The sequence below is a fragment of the Lithobates pipiens genome, unplaced genomic scaffold (genome assembly GCF_037356315.1).
Source record: "Lithobates pipiens isolate NorthernLeopardFrog02 unplaced genomic scaffold, aLitPip1_a1.2 Scaffold_10, whole genome shotgun sequence".
NCBI lineage: Eukaryota > Metazoa > Chordata > Amphibia > Anura > Ranidae > Lithobates > Lithobates pipiens.
The window spans coordinates 82,642,103-82,664,770 of record NW_027507686.1 but is presented as its reverse complement, the minus strand read 5'-3'; the positions used below and the strand labels follow the sequence as shown (position 1 = coordinate 82,664,770).

General features: G+C 41.7%; 1 protein-coding gene across 1 annotated transcript in view; it reads left to right on the top strand.

Annotated features, from left to right (window-relative positions):
- The first annotated feature begins 1,959 nt into the window (after positions 1-1,959).
- LOC143925522 (uncharacterized) overlaps positions 1,960-22,668 on the top strand; it is a 76,921-nt gene continuing 56,212 nt past the window's right edge. The window contains exon 1 of the mRNA XM_077450015.1: positions 1,960-3,566. Coding sequence (XP_077306141.1) covers positions 2,230-3,566 — 1,337 coding nt within the window. The 5' untranslated portion in view covers positions 1,960-2,229. The remainder of the gene's footprint in view (positions 3,567-22,668) is intronic.

Sequence of the window (22,668 nt, the reverse complement as noted above, 5' to 3'; positions counted from 1 at the left end):
CTTCAATTTTTATTCTTGTGACAGCAGGACGAGATCTTAAGCCTCATACACACGATAGGACTTTGTACAAACTTTCCCTTGGGTTTTTGTACAAAGGGCGTCGGCCCTGAACTTGTATTGCATACACACAGCAGGACTTTTTCAGCCAACTTTCACCAAATCACGTGGTTTTTCTGCTCTTTACCGCCACCTTTGGTCAACTTCTGTATTGTTGGCTGATCTTTTGCATTGGTTCTGAGCATGCCTGTTTGTACTTTGTACAAAAGTCCTATGGTTTTCTGTACACACGATCAGACTTTGCTCCATCGGACTTTTGTTCCCAGAAAGTTTGTCCGTTCGCACGGCCAACAAAAGTCTGATGAAAACCAAAAAAGTTTGTCCGATGGAGCGTACACACGGTCGGATGTTGCTCCAAAACAGCTAATTTGCATGTTTGTTGTCAAAAAGTCTGATCGTGTGTATGGGCCTTTAGGGGAATAGGGATCAATGGAAGAAGTAGACAAAAACACAAGCAATAAAGAAGTTCTAACATTTTTGGTTGGTGTCTGTGGCCCTAATGTTGAGATTTTCCATCACTGTTAATTTTTGTACAAAGGGCGTCGGCCGAGAACTTGTATTGCATAAACACAGCAGGACTTTTTCAGCCAACTTTCAAAAAATCACGTGATTTTTCTGCTCTTTACCGCCACCTTTGGTCAACTTCTGTATTGTTGTCTGATCTTTTGCATTGGTTCTGAGCATGCGTGTTTGTACTTTGTACAAAAGTCCTATGGTTTTCTGTACACACTATCAGACTTTGCTCCATTGGACTTTTGTTGCCAGAAAGTTTGTTCGTTCGCACAGCCAACAAAAGCCTGATGAAAACCAAAAAAGTTTGTCCGATGGAGCGTACACACGGTCGAATGTTGCTCCAAAACAGCTAATTTGCATGTTTGTTGTCAAAAAGTCTGATCGTGTGTATGGGCCTTAAGAATGCCACCAGGACAAGAAAAGAGAAACAATCTCCATGAAGGGTACACAGACAACATTAGATGCCTACAGAGGATCTAATGCTTCTTTGGAAAAAAAACATAGGGGTTTGGAAAAAAAACATAGGGGGTTATTTACTAAAGGAAAATCCACTTTGCACTGCAAGTGCACTGAAAGTGCATTTGGAAGTAAAGTTGCTGTAGATCTCAGGGGGACGTTCAAGGGAAATAAAAACAGCATTTTAGCTTGCACATGATTGGATGATAAAATCAGCAGAACTTCCACTCATTTCAGATCTACCCCTAAAGGCCCGTACACACGATCGGACTTTTTGACAACAAACATGCAAATTAGCTGTTTTGGAGCAACATCCGACCGTGTGTACGCTCCATCGGACAAACTTTTTCTGTTTTCATCAGACTTTTGTTGGCTGTGCGAATGGACAAACTTTCTGGCAACAAAAGTCCAATGGAGCAAAGTCTGAACTTGTGTACGCAAAACCATCGGACTTTTGTACAAGGTACAAACACGCATGCTCAGAACCAATGCAAAAGATCAGACTACAATACAGAAGTTGACCAAAGGTGGCGCTGGAGTAATTGAACGCCCTCTTTTGAAGTGTCATCAGTACGTTGTGACGTCACTACGTTCGTGTTTGTTGTCAAAAAGTCTGATCGTGTGTATGCAATACAAACTTGTGGACTACGCCCTTTGTACAAAAGTCCACGGGAAAGTTTGTACAAAGTCCGATCGTGTGTATGAGGCTTTAGATTTAGAGCGACTGCACTTCCAAGTGCATTTGCAGTGCAAACTGGATTTACCTTTCGTAAATAACCCCCATAGTCTGGTGTTGGACATTATTCTAGTCTGAATGACAATTAAAAAGACTGAAATGATTATTACATGACTTTACATATATATTGAATGATTCAACATTTGTACTGATTTTATAATAAATTGGGAAAATATTTTTTACATTCTGCAGCATGCCTTGTTGGTTCACCCAATTCCATTTCTGAACATCCACAACAACCTTTGGATGCTTTATCAAAGTCACATCTTCCTTTAGTGTCACCTCCTGCAGGAGATCATAATACAAAGGTTGGCTCAAAACCCGAAAGTAAAAGAAAAAACAACAAAAAGCTAAAGCCTGCATATGAAAGCACTTCATATGAAGTGACTGCAGAGCAAAATATAGAAGATGCACATTGCACAGAACAGGCAACAAGCAAAGTTGACCATTACGTGTTGAAACCTAACATGAAATCGAGTAGTGCTTCTGACAGTTTGGTAATCACTGGAGCAAATGTGCAAACAAGTAACTACAAAACAGTTGAGAATAGTGACTTAGGTATGGATCGGTGTGAAGAAGAAATAAAAACAATTGACTCTTCGGGAACAGAAAGTGTATGTGAAAAGGAAATAGGTTATCAAGATACAAGCTACCTTCATCAACATGAAAAAGAGAAAGACACACGTTTTATGGCTACTTTTCTTAAAAAGTCATTGGAAGAATTTTTAGATTCAAGTGAAGAAGAAATTGTACTCCCAAAAGGGTCAAAAATGTTCCACATAGTACAGGAAAATAAGAGCTCAAGCAGATGCAGAACTTCAGAAGATGAGCATAGTCAAGAAGAGGCTAATGTCTCATCACACTTATCTGTCAAGGAAAAGGAAACCACTGATGGCAGACATTCTGCAAAAGAGAAGACAATAGAGATGGGAGAGCATGGTTTGCTTAGAAAAATGGTTCAAAGTAAACAGAGTTCATGTGCAGGTAATAGTTTTCTTATAAATGAAGATAAAATTAAAGAGAACATGGACCTGTACATGTTAGAACAAGAGGATGAATCCAGCGATCAAAGTGAAAGTCAAATGAAAGAAATAAAGTGTGATAATAGAAATATAGGGATGCTGAAGGGGGACAGTAGACTTGCTAGCTCAGGTCTTTCAGAAAACAATATAGGGCATGTGTATGGAGTAATGGGCGAAAGTGAAAGATTCAGAGACATGTTAACAGAAGAAATTGAAAAAAGTAGCAGTGAGGAAGACAAGGAAAGTGAAGAGAAGTCTGAAGCAGAAAGTTCAGTTCATGAAGGGGTTGGTATCTTTACGGTGAAGGAGAAAGACATACAAAGAAAAGTCAACGAAGAGAGTGAAAATGAGGACACTGGAGAGGACAGAACTTCCGGAGAAGATGAAATAAGTGTGAATGACAGTCAAGGAAGCCTTGTAGTTATCACGGATAGAGTAATAGATGGAATTACTAATGAGGAGGAAAGCGACATTGAGGCTGATAAAGAAAATTGGTTAGCTAAGAAAGGGGAGAACCAAACAGAATGCAATGCAGGAAGTAACATGATAAGTGAAGAAGAGATGTCTGATAAAACAGATATTTCTGATGAAGAAAAAATATTCTCAGGAGATGTAAGTGATGAAATAGAAAGCTCAGAGGAAGAAGAAAACACTGACTTTTGGGGCAGTAGACATGAAGAAAATAACTCAAACATAGAAGAGATGGAACAAGATGTACAATTACAGAGCTCAAGTACTGAAGATTCCACCAAACAAGTAGTGAATATGGATGTTTCTGCAAGGTACAGTACATTAACCATATAATGATATAACTGGTTGTGTAGTGATTAAAGGTATGTGTAGCAATACCCCTTAAGGAACTGCTGAGTTATTGGCCTCCCTATAGCCTGCACAGCAAGGCAGCACGCATTTTCTCACTTGCATCCAGACACAAGAAACGGTCAATAGGTTTGGTTTTTAGGATCTATTAGGGATTTTAACTCAGGATAAAATGGGTTATGGGATGTCCAACTTGACTGAAGAATAACAAAATGAGGACAATTTCCTTCTCTGGTACACTACAAGAACAGATACTTGACTGTATTCAAGCTGGAACAGCAACAGTCTTTGACAAATAATCCCCTTCTAGGAGTTTGGTGTCCCCTGAGTGGATTTTCAGCAAAGTCCCAACTTGTAGGAGCTCTTGGCCCCCTTAGTGCAAAATACCAGCCCTGGCAATGGTATATGATCCCAGGACAAGGGTTCGGGTAATCAATAAACTGTCCCCTGAAGACTTGCCAAGAACTTGCATCTAGCAAACTTCTCTGTTATAGGCCGTGGGGGTGCAGAGGAACTCACACTGTCCTTGTCCTGCTGCTAGGAATCGAAACTTCTTTCAAGCCTTCTGCTGGGCTGATTGCTCTCCAAACTATGCAGGCTATGCTTTTCCCTGGTGAACTGCAGGGCAGTGGAGCTCCCTCTGTCAGCTTTCATCCCTGCAAAAACCCACAAGGGGAACAGAAGGGGGAAATTGATGTTCCTGTATATTATTCCTTTTCTGAAATTAGAGGCTTTTTTAACATTGATACTACTTTTATCTTAATCCAAGTTCTATTTACTGCTACTATCCCCTGGGTATCGTATAAAAACTTTTTTTTTTTTGTATACTGCACTTTAGGGATCAATACTCTCTAACTAAGCATTATATATTCGTTTTCATGCTTTTTCCAACCTCCAGCCTTGAGGCAGAACTCCCCTTCTCCAGGCCCCACTCTCAGGCTACACAGCGACACTTCAACCATCCATCTTCCACCCTTCTCCCCTGCTGGCCAGGCACCTCCATATTTATTAGACATGTGCATTTCGTTTCATTCCGAATCGAAATTCAGACGAATTTTCATTATTCGGACATTCGGATGCATCCGAATTACCGAATTGCAATGCTAACGAATTCAAACGAAATTCGAATCAAATTCGAAAAATTACATTTTGCGACCCGACTTTGGGGCCATGTATCTTGGGGCCACTTATAGCTAGGAACCCCAAATTTGGTATGCAAACACAATAGAACTAGCACTACAACATATCCAAATTTGGTTGCTAGCTATAAGTGGCCCTGAGATACGTGGCCCCAAAGTCAGGTCGCAAAATGTCATTCTCTTCTGCAGAAAAGTAATCTAAATGAAATAAGATGTGTGTGTTTTCTTGCACTGGTACATTGCAAGTATGAGAAGTTGATGTGACAGATGTATATAAGTAAGTAACTAACCATCTTCCAAAATTTCTAATTCAAATAGATAAGATTAGAAAAAAATATAATTTAATAGAATAAAATAGAAAGATTATACAACCATCTTCTGAAATTCAAATTTCTAATAGAATAAATTTGAATTTCGAATAGTATGAATTCAAAATTTTTAATTAATTTTAAATTTGGATAGAAAAGATTATAATAAAATAGAAAATAGACTAGAAAAATTATAGAACAGAACAGAATAGAATATATTATATTTTATTCTGTTCTGTTCTATTGTTTTTCTAGTCTATTCTTTTATATTCTATTAAAATCTTTTCTATTAAAATCAAAATCATTATATACTAAATTCGAATTTTCGGAAGATTGAAAATAATTTCGAATTATGTTGAAATCATTTCGAATTTGGTAGAAATATTTTCGAATTTGGTTGAAATATTTTTGAATGTGACCGATTTTTCGAATTCGGCAGAAAACTAAACGAAATACGAAAACGAATTTAAGGAATTTAACTAATATAACTAAACGAAATTAATTAATTAGCGAATTAAAACGTAACGAAACTAAACAAATTTTTTCCTTTTGCACATGTCTAAAATTTATGGGCTGGTTTAGCCACCCTGCCAGGTCTCCTGCCTGGGGATTGAGCAAATTCCCATAAATATTCAGCTCAGCACCTCCTGGCCTCCGCCCACTAGCTTCTAGAAACTTCTCCAAGCTTCCAGAACCACAGGGAGATACCAGAGGCCTGACTTGCAGAGCCCTCCAGCCTGACCTAAAGTAAACCCCCTGACTCACACCCAGGCTGCTAACAAGCCTCTATCTAGACTACCCTACTATGTACACAAGAGGTGCTACACTTGCTACACATGTCTTCTCACTATTACTTGTCTTCACAGTAAGTATTTTAAATGAGATGTTTCAGGAAAACTTTATTCTCAGTGGTAGTCATGCAGAATGATTAATCTAATTAGTTAAATGAATCCTCAAATTAGAATAGCTTCCACTGACCAGGGAGCACAATATGTTTGCCTCCTCTCCGGTGCTTATAGGATTACTGATAGATAATGAATGTTATTAGAAAGACCTGACAGGTGGTAGTCTTGAGTATTTTTCTACAAAAAATGACGTAGACTCATATTTATCAGAACAATGGTTGTTGGCACCAAGAGCCTGGCATTGGAAGTACTTGGCATGGGGCTCAATCAAAATAGAACTAAATTGTTTTCTCATGTGTCCCTGGCCTACCCATAAATGTTCACACTTAAAGTGATTGTAAACAATCTCCTTGTAAAACAACCCATTCCATTTAAAATGCAAATGGAAGGCAAAATATTTGTGTACAGATATAAAAACAAAAATTATAAATACCTTTTCTCCCTTTTTAATTAATCATATTCCCTCTTTTCTCAGTTGCATAAGAGCTGAGGGGAGGAGAAGCACCATTCCATGAGATTCCCAGTGACTGGTTATGCGGGGGGGAGGGTGTCAGGAAAAGTCTGGTCACTGGAGGAGAGCAGCAATGTGCTCTTCTGCTTAGTGTGGTCAGTTTTTAATAGGAAAGTAAGAGGACTAGCAGGAAAACCAGGGATTTCACATAAAGGAAGCAATACAAAGAGAACAGGATACTTTTTCATATAAGTACATGGTACATATTAGACATGTGCACACTGAAATGTTTTGTTTTGGAATTTAGTTTTTGTCCGAAAAATAAATTTATTTAATTACTCCCGAAATTCTTTTTTATTTATTTTGTTTCGTTAAAAAATGCATTAGTCTGAAAATCCGAAATAATAAGGTGGAATCTGTCATTGAAGGCTTACGGTGTCTGTGGAATGTTCTAAGAAGATTCGACGGAGCAGCTAAACTGTATGACGCCGCAATCGTACATTTCCGGTCGAATGTTCCGCCTACAAGCTATAGTGGAATTCTAATGTTGCATGACACTAGTAATAATTATATTTATTAATTATTATTACTAGTCAACCAACATTAGAATTCTTCTATAGCCTAGGGGCGGAGCATTTTACCATAAATGTCCATTTTCGGCGACTGCTTCATGTTTAATCTCTTCTCTCTATGTTGAATAATCTTGGACTAATAGAGTTAGGTTGGGCACATTTGACCTTTTTTGCTATTGTCTCTATAATGTCGACTCTTTTCTCGCTATGTAGAATCTTTTCTCTCTATGTAGAATAATCTTGTACTAATAGAGCTAAGGTTAGGCACATTTGACCACAGGATCAATGGACACAGATCGCTATTGTCAGCGTCATGTCAAATCTCCTATCTATATCGAACTGTTGTCGCAACGAAAATGAAAATAAAGCATTTGTTTATGTCAAATATTTTTTTCGGTTTTTGGATTCTGCGCGTTCTTTATCGTTTGTTTAAACGACAACAAAAATGCATTCGGACGGAAACAAATGCACATGTCTAGTACATATTAGGAATATGAAGTGTTGGGGGTAACAAACACTTTAACCTAACCTTAACCTTAGCCTTAAACCTTTCACTTCAAAATAAACTCTTAACCTGAACTTACACTATCTAAAAAAAATAATAGCAGTCCTATAAACTTCACTGAAAATGCCTTATTTTTATAATCACACAATCATTACTAAAATTACCCTTTTCTTACGTTGGCGGTTGTGTGACTAAAATCAAAGCTTGGTGGCTTATGATGATGTCACAGATCCCAGGAGCCTTTTCACTATATGGACACCTGTGCCATTCAGGTTGAATGGTGCTAGGCAGAAACGTGTAAGCAACATGATGTTAGGATACCAAGTCCTGGTATCCTGCAGAGCAGATATGACCAGATTTATGTGGATCTGCACAGAGAACATCAGACTCAAAACTAAGTGAAAATAAATGTGATTTATTAGCGAAACAGCACAAGTGACAAGAAATATAAACACAATAACCAATACAAATTCCAAGTACAGTGCCTTGCGAAAGTATTCTGCCCCCTTGAACTTTTCAGCCTTTTGCCACATTTCAGGCTTCAAACATAAAGATATAACATTTTTATTTTTTGTGAAGAATCACCAACAAGTGGGACACAATTGTGAAGTGGAACGAAATCTATTGGATTTTTGAAACTTTTTTAACTAATAAAAAAATGAAAAGTGGGGCGTGCAAAATTATTTGGCCCCCTTGCGTTAATACTTTGTAGAGCTACCTTTTGCTGCGATTACAGCTGCAAGTCGCTTGGGGTATGTCTCTATCAGTTTTGCACATCGAGAGACTGAAATTCTTGCCCATTCTTCCTTGCAAAACAGCTCAAGCTCAGTGAGGTTGGATGGAGAGCGTTTGTGAACAGCAGTTTTCAGCTCTTTCCACAGATTCTCGATTGGATTCAGGTCTGGACTTTGACTTGGCCATTCTAACACCTGGATACGTTTATTTGTCAACCATTCCTTTGTAGATTTTGCTGTATGTTTGGGATCATTGTCTTGTTGGAAGATAAATCTCCGTCCCAGTTTCAGGTCTTTTTCAGACTCCAACAGGCCCAAACCATGATGCTGCCACCACCATGTTTGACAGTGGGGATGGTGTGTTGAGGGTGATGAGCTGTGTTGCTTTTACGCCAAACATATCATTTTGCATTGTGGGCAAAAAGTTCGATTTTGGTTTCATCTGACCAGAGCACCTTCTTCCACATGTTTGGTGTGTCTCCCAGGTGGCTTGTGGCAAACTTTAGACGAGACTATTTATGGATATCTTTGAGAAATGGCTTTCTTCTTGCCACTCTTCCATAAAGGCCAGATTTGTGCAGTGTACGACTGATTGTTGTCCTATGGACAGACTCTCCCACCCCAGCTGTAGTTCTCTGCAGTTCATCCAGAGTGATCATGGGCCTCTTGGCTGCATCTTTGATCAGTCTTCTCCTTGTCTGAGCTGAAAGTTTAGAGGGACGGCCAGGTCTTGGTAGATTTTCAGTGGTCTGATACTCCTTCCATTTCAAAATGATCGCTTGCACAGTGCTCCTTGGGATGTTTAAAGCTTGGGAAATCTTTTTGTATCCAAATCCGGCTTTAAACTTCTCCACAACAGTATTACGGACCTGCCTGGTGTGTTCCTTGGTCTTCATGATGCTCTCTGCGCTTTCGACAGAACCCTGAGACTATCACAGAGCAGGTGCATTTATACAGAGACTTGATTACACACAGGTGGATTCTATTTATTACCATCAGTCATTTAGGACAACATTGGATCATTCAGAGATCCTCGCTGAACTTCTGGAGTGAGTTTGCTGCACTGAAAGTAAAGGGGCCGAATAATTTTGCACGCATCACTTTTCAGTTTTTTATTTGCTAAAAAAGTTTAAAATATCCAATAGATTTCGTTCCACTTCACAATTGTGTCCCACTTGTTGTTGATTCTTCACAAAAAAATTTATTTTATATCTTTATGTTTGAAGCCTGAAATGTGGCAAAAGGTTGAAAAGTTCAAGGGGGCCGAATACTTTCGCAAGGCACTGTATATCCATAAAATACAAAAACCCAAGGAACCTCTATAAATGTAAACCTAGCCAGTAGAAGTGAACTAAAACAAACACAGGCAAACCTACATAAACTAACTAAGCTATATACAAACAGGATAAAAAGGGCAGAGCAGAAATTAGACATGCGCATGACAATAACATTTATTTTGTTTAGAACAATTTTAGTGGTTCAACGTCACACAACACCTAGTAAATATGGCACCACATCCCTGAGAATTGAAACATAAATCAAACGACAGGAGAGGGAATAGGGATTTTAACGGTGCAATTAACAATAAATAATAAACATAGTTGAATGGAATACAAAAATAATACAAATATTTATTGAATTTCAAGTTAAAATCAGTGGCAGATTATGCTTAAAAAATACAGGACAATACAGTGCAGTGGTTGTTCTTATTAGACATGCATAATCCCGACATGTTTCGCAATAGGTTGCTTCTTCAGGGGATGTGTGAATATTACAACGAAATCTAAACCAAAAAACAAAATAATATGGTAACAGAATATATCACAAAGTTGTATCAAAAGATTAATAGGTATGAGTGCAAGCATGAGAGAAAAAAAGGGAAAGAAGGAAAAAAAAAAAACACATGCACCCACCTTCGACCACTACGTAGATGATAAAGTAGGAAAATTGTCCACCTCAGGGGTTAACCACAACCATGCTGATTCGCAGGGGGCTAAAAAACCAGCCCAAAATAACTGATAAGAGAAAGTATACAATGAAAGGTAGAATTTTTTAGGGATTTAAAATAATTAAATAAATATTGAGTAAATGAATAAATAAATAAATATAGAGGTTGCTAGAATAAGTCAACCTAAAGGGGTAAATACCCTCTTGAAAGACATAGTAGGGAAGTATTTTTATTTCAATATGTTACTTACATGAATTGAATAATTGTAAAAATATGGGCGAGATTCAGCACTTAAGAAGACGCACTTCCAACAATACCAACTGAGCAACAGATCAAGAAAAAGACAGAAAGGAAAAATTAGAATAAATGGGTAAATGAAATGTATAGGTATACACATACACATACGCACACATAAAAATGCACGTACACATATATATATATATGTATACACACACATAAACACACAGACGCATAAGCACACACTGGGAATTAAGAGTGACACCCCAAAGCATAGGGTTTTAGGCTAATGAATAAATGCGGGGGTAATAGGAACCATAACAGTAGCCCAAGTATATAGAGTCTGCATGACAAGACCTCAACCGAAGGGAGGGAAAAGTTAAAAGTGCATATAGGAAGAAAGCAAATTTGCTATGCAGAGCGGTGAAAAATCAGTGAAGAAAGAAAACAGATTCAGGCAATAGAGAATATCAGCTATGATAATGTAAGAGAAATGTAACAATTGACTTACTGAAAGGAGCGGGGTCTGGAGAATCAAGCGTCACCCTTGGCTGCAGCTAGCAAGGAATGACAGTGTCACGCTGGCTTTTTATAAGCCCCGCCATCAAGCCGGCGTCTTACGTAGCCGGCTGGATGCGGACAAAAGGAGCGCTAGTGCGCATGCTCGCCAGTAGGACGAGACTAGGCAGGCCTACAAATCCCATAGTGCCTCAGGCTGGCGGGCGGGAAAAAAAGGGGACGGACAGTGCCTTAGTCGCAACCCTCTATGGGGCGGCGGCATGCAAGAACGTAACCACCTATCCGCCCGTCCGCTCAGACATAGAGGGACAGAGAGACGATGGAAAAAGCTGGAAGGGGAGGGATGACCAAAATGTGGCCAATGTCACCGACCGACCGGAGGGGAGCATCGCAGCGCTGAAAAGGGGCAGCGGCACTCAAGGCGCCTATGCCCCCGGGCGTCCGTGCGAACAGCATTGATGGAGAAACCAGAGAGGTGGACGGTCGCGGCGGGAAGAAAAAAGTGGGGAAAAAAGAAAATCATAATTAAAGATCATAAATGATAAATAAATAAAATAAATAGATAGAAAGGAGGATTTTTTTCTCTGAAACTGCACATCATAATATTGCAGACAGTGGTATAATATTATATTATTGTTGTCACAGTTATTACAAACAAATCAATACATACATATTACAAATTATACAGTAATACGATTAATAATAATAATAAAAAAAAAAAAAAAAAAAACACAACACACATTCCCCTCTTAGAAGGGCGGTCACCAAAATTAGAAGAGCGGGACAGAGATTCACAAAAACGGTTTAAAACTTAGGTTTTCATTAAAGCCAGGCGGAATTGTGGCCCTTAAATTAAAGATCCATTCAGCTTCATGCTGAAGTAGGATATTATCCACACTACCCCCTCTCGAATCTAGAGGAATATGCTCTAGTGCGGAGAAAGTAATGAATTTGGGATTGAAGGCATGGAAGAGGCCAACATGCCGACTGATGGCCGTCTCCATTCTCTTTTTAATAATGGGTTTAATATGATCCTTGATTCTAATGCAGAATTGTCGCTTTGTTTTGCCTACATAAAATCCGCCACAGAGGCAACGGGCAAGATAAATAATGCCCTGTGTTTGGCATGTGACTCGATGTCTAATAGAGTGCCATCTGCCATTTGGCAGTTTAAATTTTGTATGTGAGTTAACATAGCAACAAACGTCACAATTCCCACATGGGAAGGTGCCATTGACTTCTTTTCTAACATTCAAATTTATTTGTTCAAAATGACTGTGCACTAGTTTATCTTTGAGAGAGGGAACTCTCTTAAAGGTGACTTCGGGGAAGTCTTTGATATATTTCTTGGTAGTGGGGTCAGCTAAAAGAAGTGGCCAAAACTTATGTAGAATTTCCTTAAACTTATGATGCTGATTAGAATAACGGGTAATTATCCTAACCGATTCATTTGTATTGGAACGTCGAGTAGAAAAAATAAGAGATGTTCTGGTTTTGGGTTTAACACGGTTATAAGCTCGTTTCAGGCATTTATGGCTATAACCTCTTTTTCTCAATCTTTGATAAAGATCATCAGCTGCTGATTGAAAATCAGAGTTTTTACTACAGTTTCGCTTTAAGCGCAAGTATTGGCTATAAGGAATACTATTGACCAGGGAAGTTGAGTGAAAACTTGTAGCATGTAAAACCATATTTCCGGCAGAAGGTTTCCTAAACAGGAAAGAGTTAAGTCTGCCTTCATTGTCCAAAGAGATGGTTAGATCCAAAAAATTTACTTTGGATTGACTGTATTGCATAGTGAATTTCAAATTGAAATTATTAATAGAAATCAGTTCAAAAAAGTTTTTTAGTTCCATTTCCGTGCCTGACCAGAAAAAAAGAACATCATCGATATAATGAAACCATGAAACGATTTTGTCCAAAAACGGTGACAAATCTTCTCTAAAAAAAGTTTCTTTTTCCCACCCCCCCAGGTACAGGTTGGCGTATGATGGGGCACATTTAGTCCCCATCGCAACCCCCTGTACCTGGAGGTAGTGGGTAGAGTCGAACACGAAAACATTATGTTTCAAAATGTATTCAAGAAGGTCCATGACAAAGGCACTGTACTGTGAGAAGGAAGAACCTCTTTCAGAGAGGAACCTACGTACAACTTCAACTCCCTTGTCATGGGGAATTGTGTTGTAGAGGCTTTCAATGTCCAAGGCAACCAACCATGAGTTGGGAGGGAGAGACATTCCTTCAATCATTCTTACCAAATCAATTGTATCTTTTACGTAAGAAGATAGGGAAATAACGTGTGGACTTAGATAGCTATCAACTAATGCACTAGCATTTTCAGTTAAACATGAACATCCAGAAATAATAGGACGTCCCGGAGGATTTGTTTGAGATTTATGAATTTTAGGTAATGCGTAGAAAGTTGGGATCTTTGGATCCTTGGTATTTAAGAATTTCCATGTATTAAGGTCAATGACCCCTTGTTGGTATGCCCTGAAAATGAGGTTCAAGTAAATGTTTTGATAGTTTAGAGTTACAGTTTTGGAAATGGGACGGTACCAGTTTCTATTAGACAATATATTTAAGCACATAGAAGTATATTGTGCAACTTCCATGATCACCAAATTTCCGCCCTTGTCTGCGGGCTTAATAATTAAATTTTGTATTATTTTGTAAAGATTTGATAGCTGCTTTGTGTTGTAGAGAGAGATTAGTAGACAAGAGTGATTGAAAAGACAGCTTCTCAATCTCCATAGTTGTTTGTTGTATGAAAGCCCAGATATTTGGGTTTGCATTGAGCAGAGGAAATGCTCTAGATTTACATTTGAAGGATTGGGGAAGGGGGAAGGAAACACCTGAGACTGACAGATCTGGGGCAAACATTGCTGCCGAATCGTCGTCATCGGTGTTTCCTTCCTCCCATAGTTCCATCAGATTTTTAATAGCAAAATGTTCAGTTATATTTTCATGTGGTTGAACACTATCGTTTTTATTAAGGCATACAGTAGCAGGTTTATCAAATATGACTCGGTACAGCAATCTGCGGGCAAAGAGATGTAAATCCTTAATAAGTTGGAATTTGGTGGTATTGAAATCAGGACAAAAGGTTAGTCCCAGTCTCAAGACCTCCAATTCAGGTTCAGATAACCTCTGTGACGATAAATTTATTATTGACAGCTCATTTGTCGACGAATCAAGGTTACTCTGTACATAAGTATCATTTAAATCATGGGTGGGACCGAGTCCCTCCCTAAAAAATTTTATTTTGTTTAGTTTTGATTTGTTAATCTAGTTATTTAGTTTAGTTAAATTCATCGGATTCATTCAATTTGTATTTGGGATTCATATTTCTGAATTTTTCGAATTCTGAAATTTTCAAATTTTCTTCGAATTTACTGATTTTTTTCAGTTCCAATCGATAAATTTTGAATAGGCCGAATCGAAAACTTTTTTTTTTTTTTTTGATTCGAATGTGGCAAAGTGAAAAAACAAAGAAAAAAATCTTCATTAAGTGATTATAATGCCTCTTTAAATCATCATTGGCTTAAATAAAAACAGCGTTACTTCAAAATTGTACTCTAATAACAAACACACAGTCTTTGATTTCAGAAATATGTGTACAGTTAGAATTCAACAAATTTTTTTCGTTATTTGGAGCATTCAGTAAATATGTTTAAATTGTAATTCAGGGATTTGGATATATCTGAATAACAACAAATTGTCTGAATATTAATTCAGAACGAAACGAACTGCACATGTCTAACAGAAACAGAGTGTCAGAAACCATGAATCAGACCGAGACAGAAGTACAGTTAAACCACACTTGTTTAATAATAAAAGTAAATAGAACAAACATAGTCAAAAAATAGCTAAAGTTCGGTAACTGGAACGGTTAGTCAGCCAAGCCCGAAAGTCAGGGATCAGTGTAGTGGAACAGCAAGTAGGATCTGGAGCCAGAAGGGGTCAGCCAAGCAAGTCTTTAACAAGAAGGCAGGAGATAGTCTCTGTGATGTTGAACAAGGCGAAGGCAGAGAACCTCTGTGCTGGATGGCTTAAAGTGGTGTTGCCACCAAAAAATAAAAAAATGCTTAAAATTCATAAAAAAAATAAAAAATAATAATAATTGGCAAAAAAAAAATTTTTTACTCACCTCTAAATACCGGTTGCTAGGGGGTTCCTCGTAGTCTGCCTTCTTCATTGCCCGGGCTGGTGACATCACTTCCCCTTGCGCCGCACATTCACCTGGGACCTGTCACGTGTCCCAGGTGACTGTACGGCGTATCACGGCGCCCTGCGCCGCTCGTGCATGCGCAGTGGGTGCCCGGCTGTGAAGCCACAGCCGGGTGCCCACAGTATGCATGACGGCGCCGCGAGCAGAGCGGGGAACGAGGGGGGGCTTCGTTCCCCCGCATCGCTGGACCCTGGGGCAGGTAAGTGTCCAATTATTAAAAGCCAGCAGCTGCAGTATTGGTAGCTGCTGACTTTTAATTTTTTTTTTTTAAGGGGTACCCCACTTTAAGTAGGCAGGACTGACAAGCAGGATATCATCAACAGATGTGTAACTGTGGAGACATAGGAGCTGGCAATTAGCCCGACAGCTGAGCGGCCACCTCAGAGAAGGAAGGGCTGAGCCCAGCCTTGACCCAGAGTACAGGGTCAAAAGGGAGAGAGTCAAAACATGCAGGTACTCTGGAATGTAAGAGGAGGGTCTAAATACCCTCCCAACAGCCAGCATCAGGTGCAGACTAATTTCTGGGACCTGCTGACTGCTGGGAGACACCCACTGGTGGATACAGAAACTACATATTTTGGTCTGAGTACCACAGTGCCGCCAGCAGGTACTCTGGTTCCTGATACATGCCGTGCATCAGCACAGCATCTTCTGAGTCTCAAGGGGAAAGTAAGAGCACAATGGGTTTAATTTACTAACTGAAATAGGTTTTTGAGCTTAAAAAGGTGCACTCTGCAAGATAATTTGTCCCAGAGCATAGTGAATGCAGTGAATTTTTACTTTGCAAGAATACCCAATTGTGTGCAAGGAAAATAACAAAAACTGCATTTTTGCTTGTAAATGATTGGATGATGGAAGATAGTAAAGAAACACCTTATTCAGTACAAGAAAAAAAACTGCAAACTGCAAACTGCAACTTCCCTTGCAAAGTGAATTCACTTTTTAATTGTCCACAATCTGACCAGGCCAGCACAGATCCCCACCCATACTAAGTATTGTCAGAAACATTCAGAAAATACTTTTGTTTTATAATATAGGATAACATACACTTTAACCTAAATCTAACCTTTAAAATACACCAGTCATGATATAATTATTTCCATTGCCATTCCTGGCATCTCATTTTAGGAATGGGGTTTCCGGCTGTCATTCTGGTGATTTGTCTTAATTGATTTCTGAGTTACTGATCTTTGACAAGTATACTGTAGTGATAAAAAAAAATCCAAATATTTTTCTGACACTCATTTATTGCATGCTTGTTCCAAATCTGTAATTATAAATATTCAAACCCACAAAAAGCCAGGTAGAGAGCATTTTCAGAAGGTGGCCAGTGATGGCAGTAATTTTCACATGAGAGGTGTACCTAATTGTACAGCATATGAAGCTTTGGGGCCTACTTGTAGAGTTAGAGAATGTCAAAGTTACAAGTTTAAGAATGGTTTGCTTGTTCTTATCTAATTTCACTTACTTTGACATATTTCTAAAAGCTTATTTAGTTGTTTTTTTTTTTTTTTTAGCCTCATAGTAATCAGTACAGCTGGAGGCAGGCATATGAAAGCCCAGAACTAGTGATGGCCGAACAGTTCGCCCGGTGGTCGTTTCGTGGCGAATTTCGGCTGTTCGCGGTCCGCCCGTTCGGCAGACTATTGGCGCTGTTCGCCCGGCGGACTTCCGTGTTTACTGTGTAAAAGAACTTTGACCTATGATGACACATCCATCATGGGGTACAGGACAGCCAATTGAGACATTACAACACATGGACACATGGACACTTGGACACACAACCTAATTGTTCCACAAAGGTCCTTCTAAGGACTGGTAATAACCTGGTGTAGGGTGCTATAGTACATAGGGTTGAGTGAGGTACAGTCTGCTATTCTATAAGGACTGGTATAGGTCCACAATACGTAGGGTTGAGGTGCACTACTGATGACCGCTGCCCTATACTGCAGCAGTCCTTCATCGGTATAGGGACTGATGTACAGTCTGCTAATCACTCACACACAACCTACTTGTTCCACAAAGGTCCTTATAAGGACTGGTAATAACCTGCTGTAGGGTGCTATAGTACATAGGGTTGAGTGAGGTACAGTCTGCTATTCTATAAGGACTGGTATAGGTCCACAATACATAGGGTTGAGGTGCACTACTGCTGACCGCTGCCCTATACTGCAGCAGTCCTCCATCGGTATAGGGACTGACGTACAGTCTGCTAATCACTCACACCCAACCTACTTGTTCCACAAAGGTCCTTATAAGGACTGGTAATAACCTGGTGTGGGGTGCTATAGTAAATAGGGTTGAGTGAGGTACAGTTTGCTATTCTATAAGGACTGGTATAGGTCCACAATACATAGGGTTGAGGTGCACTACTGCTGACCGCTGCCCTATACTGCAGCAGTCCTTCATCGGTATAGGGACTGAGAGTTATGTCACAGGGTCATTTAAAAAATGACAGGCAGAGGAAGAGGCAGGCCCTTCCGCAGGGGTGGTAGGGGTAGGGCAGGAGCAACAGGCTTGAGCCAAAGTGGAAAGTTGCAGAAGGTGCGTTCAATTACTTTAAAGGACGCACCAGACTTGGTTGAGTGGCTCACTCAGCCTTACTCTTCTGCACCCTCCTCATCCTCTCGATCTCACCCTCTTCTTTACTCCTGCTATGTGCACCCCCAAAGACACTACCACCAACAACACCACCACCACCACCACATACCTTCCGCTTGAGTCACAGGAATTATTTTCCGATTCATATCAAGACATTTCTGATGCGCAGCCACTCTTGGTATTGGATCAGGAAGAGGAGGTAGCAACAACCGCTACTCAGCAGTCTGACGACAGTACCCAGATCAGCCCAAGGAGGAGGTTGGTCCCCGGTGTTGCTGCCTACTCCGAGATCTCTACTTATAGCGGTGGGGAAGGTGACGTCGATGATGACGTGTCTAGTGATGTCATGTGGGTGCCCACAAGAGAGGAGGAGGAGGGGAGTTCAGAGGGAGATATGGACCAGCAGATAGGGAGGAGAAGCAGGAATAGCTTACATTGCACAGGAGGGACAAAGCAGACTGCAAATGTATCAGGAGCGAGTCATCGACCATGTACGGTCACATCTGGCGCTCCCAGGACACCGGCACATGGCTCCGCAGTGTGGGCTTTTTTTAACGTGTCCGCTGCTGGTAATAGCGTTGCCATCTGCAATCTTTGCAGTCAACGCATTAGTCGCGGTAAGCCTAACACTCACCTAGGGACGACCGCCTTAAGAAGGCACATGAGCAGCCATCACTGAGCCGAGTGGGAGCAACGGAACACACAAAGCCACACTCCAGGCTCTCACCGTCCAGCCTCGTCTTCTACTTCTCCTTCTCCTCTCTCCTCACAATTGTCCTCCACTCCACCAAGCTCACGTTTTTCTGCAAAAAGGCAGGCTTCCGTGGGCCTAATGTTCGAGTGTAAAAAAATTATGACGCCGGATAACCCTCTTGCCCAATGGTTGATGGCTGGCTTGTCAGAACTCATAGCCCGCCAACTACTGCCATATAAACTGGTGGACTCGGAGGCCTTTCGCAAATTTTTGGCCATTGAAGCACCACAATGGAAGTACCCAGGAAGGAAGTATTTCTCACAGAAGGGCATCCCAGAGCTATATGGCCATGTTCAGCGGTAAGTGAATGTATCTCTGGCACACAGTGTCAGTGCCAAGATACATCTGACCACAGACACGTGGTTTAGCAAACACGGGCAGGGAAGGTATATCACTTTTACTGCCCACTGGGTGAACCTTCTGACGGCCGTCAAGCATGTAACCCGTGGCACCCGTGTAGATTTAGTTTTACCGCCACGGATTGCATGCAGGCCTGACTCTTCTTCTTCTCCTCCTCCTCCTACTCCATGCTCCTCCCTCTCCTCCTCGGATGACTCCTCCTTTTCCGCTGCTAGCGTCTCTTCCGCTGCGCCGCCCAAGCTCCCCAGAACCTATTCGACATGCCAGGTGAGATGTTGCCATGCCGTGCTGCGTCTGTTGTGCCTGGAAGCCAAGAGCCACACTGGCCCGGTACTCCTTTCAGCTTTGCGTTCACAGGCAGATCAGTGGCTAACACCGCTCAATTTGACAGTAAAGTGGTGTGTGACAACGGTGCCAATCTGCTTAGTGCATTGAAACAGGGCAAAGTCACGCACGTGCCATGCATGGCACACGTCTTAAAATTGGTCGTGCAGCGATTCATTGTCAGATACCCTGGGGTCCAGGACATCTTGCGACAGGCAAGGAAAATCTCTGCCCATTTCAGAAGATCTTAAACGGCCATGGCTCGCCTTGCTGACATTCAGCGGCGACACAATCTTCCGGTCAGACGTCTTATTTGCGATTGCCCGACGTGATGGAACTCAACCTTCTAAATGCTTGATAGGCTGCTCCAGCAGAAATGTGCAGTTAACGTCTACCTGTATGAACTCTGCGGCAGAACAGGTTCTGGGGAGCTGGGGTTTTTTTCACCGCGCCAGTGGCTGCTCATGCGCGACGCATGCAGACTTCTGCGTCCATTTGAGGAGATCACCAAACTGGTCAGTCGCAGCCATGGCACCATCAGTGACATGGTACCTTATGCCTTCTTTATGGAGTGTGCATTGCGTCGTGTCATTGATCAAGCTGTGGAGGAGCAGGAGCGGGAAGATGAGGAAGTCGCAATGCTGGATGAATTCCCAGGGGGGGCTACTCTATCTGAGACAAGTCAACAACAGGAGTCTGAAGAGGAGTCAGAGGAGGATGGTGCCAGGGCGGATGAGGAGGAGCAAGAAGAGCATGCTTTAAACCTTTCTGGGGTCCCTGTTGTGCGTGGATGGGGAGAGGAGAATGAAGAGGACGACATTATCCTGGATGATGAGCAGGAGCCAGGCCACCACACCGCTTCCAGTTTAGTGCAAATGGGGGCCATCATGCTCCAGTGTTTTAATAGGGACCCCTGTATAAAAAGTATAAGGGTCAAGGACCAGTACTGGATGGCAACGTACTTAGACCCCCGGTACAAACACAAAATGGCGGAAATGTTACCGCCGTCACAGAGGGCTGGCAGAATGCAGCACTTCCAGGCCTTGCTTCGAGAAATTCTGCATTCTGCTTTTGCATGGGCTGGCAGAGGAGCAATTCCCACTCCCAGAGAAGGAGTTGCGGGTACCAATCCAACAGCGCCTGCAAGAGGAGGCCGGTTTGAAGATGTGTTGGTGACTTCAGATATGAGGTCATTCTTTCAGCCGACCCATCGACAGGTGTCATCCGGATCCAGCATCAGGGAACGCCTGGACCGTCAGGTGTCCGACTACATCGGGTTAACGGTCGATGTGGACGCTCTGAGGAGTGATGAACCCCTGGACTACTGGCTTGACCTCTGGCCAGAGCTTGCTCAATTTGCAATCGAACTGTTGGCTTGCCCCTCGTCCAGTGTCCTGTCTGAAAGGACGTTCAGCGCAGCAGGGGGGGATCGTGACCGATAAGCGTACTCGCCTAGCTCACGACAGTGTTAACTACCTCACATTTCTAAAAATGAATGAGGCATGGATCTCGGAGGAATTCAACACATGTGACCAGTAGACCATGTATATGTCTATAAACAATTTTATTAATCGAGCACAGAGACCTTCTTTCTTCATTTGGCTCACTTCCTTGTCCAAAAAAAGAACACCGTACTATATGCCCGTACCCTCCTCTTTGAAGAGGTTGAGCAGTGTCATATTTCTACTGGGGCAGCTTATCATGAGGGGCTCCCACCATCCCTGTGCTGTGCTGACATCCTCCTGGGGCTGTACCTCTGCTGTGCATATTATGAGGGGCTCCCACCATCCCTGTGCTGTGCTGACTTCCTCCTGGGGCTGTACCTCTGCTGTGCATATTTTGAGGTGCTCCCACCATCCCTGTGCTATGCTCATTATGAGGGGCTCCCACCATCCCTGTGCTGTGCTGACTTCCTCCTGGGGCTGCTTATTATGAGGGGCTCCCACCATCCCTGGGCTATGCTTATTATGAGGGGCTCCCACCATCCCTGTGCTGTGCTGACTTCCTCCTGGGGCTGCTTATTATGAGAGGCTCCCACCATCCCTGTGCTATGCTGACATCCTCCTGGGGCTGCTTATTATGAGGGGCTCCCACCATCCCTGTGCTATGCTCATTATGAGGGGCTCCCACCATCCCTGTGCTATGCTCATTATGAGGGGCTCCCACCATCCCTGAGCTATGCTCATTATGAGGGGCTCCCACCATCCCTGTGCTATGCTGACTTCCTCCTGGGGCTGCTTACGGTGCAGGTGTCAGTGCTGTATATCACGGTGCTGATGTCAGTACTCTCTATCACGGTGCTGCTGTCAGTGCTGTATATCACGGTGCTGGTGTTAGTGCTTTATGTCACGCTGCTGATGTCAGTACTCTCTATCATGGTGCTGTTGTCAGATGACTCTATCACGGTGCAGGTGTCATTGCTGTATGTCACGCTGCTGATGTCAGTGCTCTCTATCACGGTGCTGCTGTCAGTGCTGTATATGACAGTGCTGGTGTTAGTGCTTTATGTCACGCTGCTGATGTCAGTGCTCTCTATCACGGTGCTGCTGTCAGTGCTGTATATGACGGTGCTGGTGTTAGTGCTTTATGTCACACTGCTGATATCAGTGCTCTCTATCACGGTGCTGTTGTCAGATGACTCTATCACGGTGCAGGTGTCATTGCTGTATGTCACGCTGCTGGTGATCATCTCCTGCCTCTTCTTTGCCTACCCTGACCTTCCCTCTCCTCCATTGCCTTCATGCGCTCCACAGTCCTGAATTGTCACAACAATTTCCCATATAAAAAAAGAATGCTTGTAGTTGTCGATCCCAGATTCACCTCATACATGTGTTATGTCATTGGCCATATGGTGGGACTATGTTTGCAGAGCTATTAATTATTTTGTGGCTGCAAATTTGACCTGTAGGTTTGCGAAGTTCGCCTCCCATTGAAGTCAATGGGGCCCGCCGCGAACGTCCCGGTTTGCGAACTATCGGCCACGTTCGCGGTCCGCGTACGCGAAACGTCCCGTCGGAAGTTCGTCCATCACTACCCAGAACTGATTGATCTGTACTGCAGCACAAAATTACAAAACATGGATCAAAAAAAAAGGACTCTGTATGGTTGTAGGCCAAAGATCAAAAGACTGGGTCATAGGAAATTTTCTACATGCTAGACCTATTTGATATATAAGTATTAAAGTAGAAAAAAAATTATTGTGAAGTAGTGTAACTCATAAATGTTATGAAAAATATAGGGGACTTTAGACATAAAATAGGGAAGACTACTTTTGGGCCATTATTGGGAGCTAAAGCTTGATTATGCAGGTGCATGCAACAGAACATTGAGCCAGGGCAAGCAATTGTTGTATGCACTATTTTCTCGGTATCGACAACATTGTTTATCACTAGTAAAAGTTTAAAATTTGAGTGCATGACTACATCTTGTTGGGGTGTGTATTTATTCTTTAAAGAACTCTTACTGCCATTGAAAACT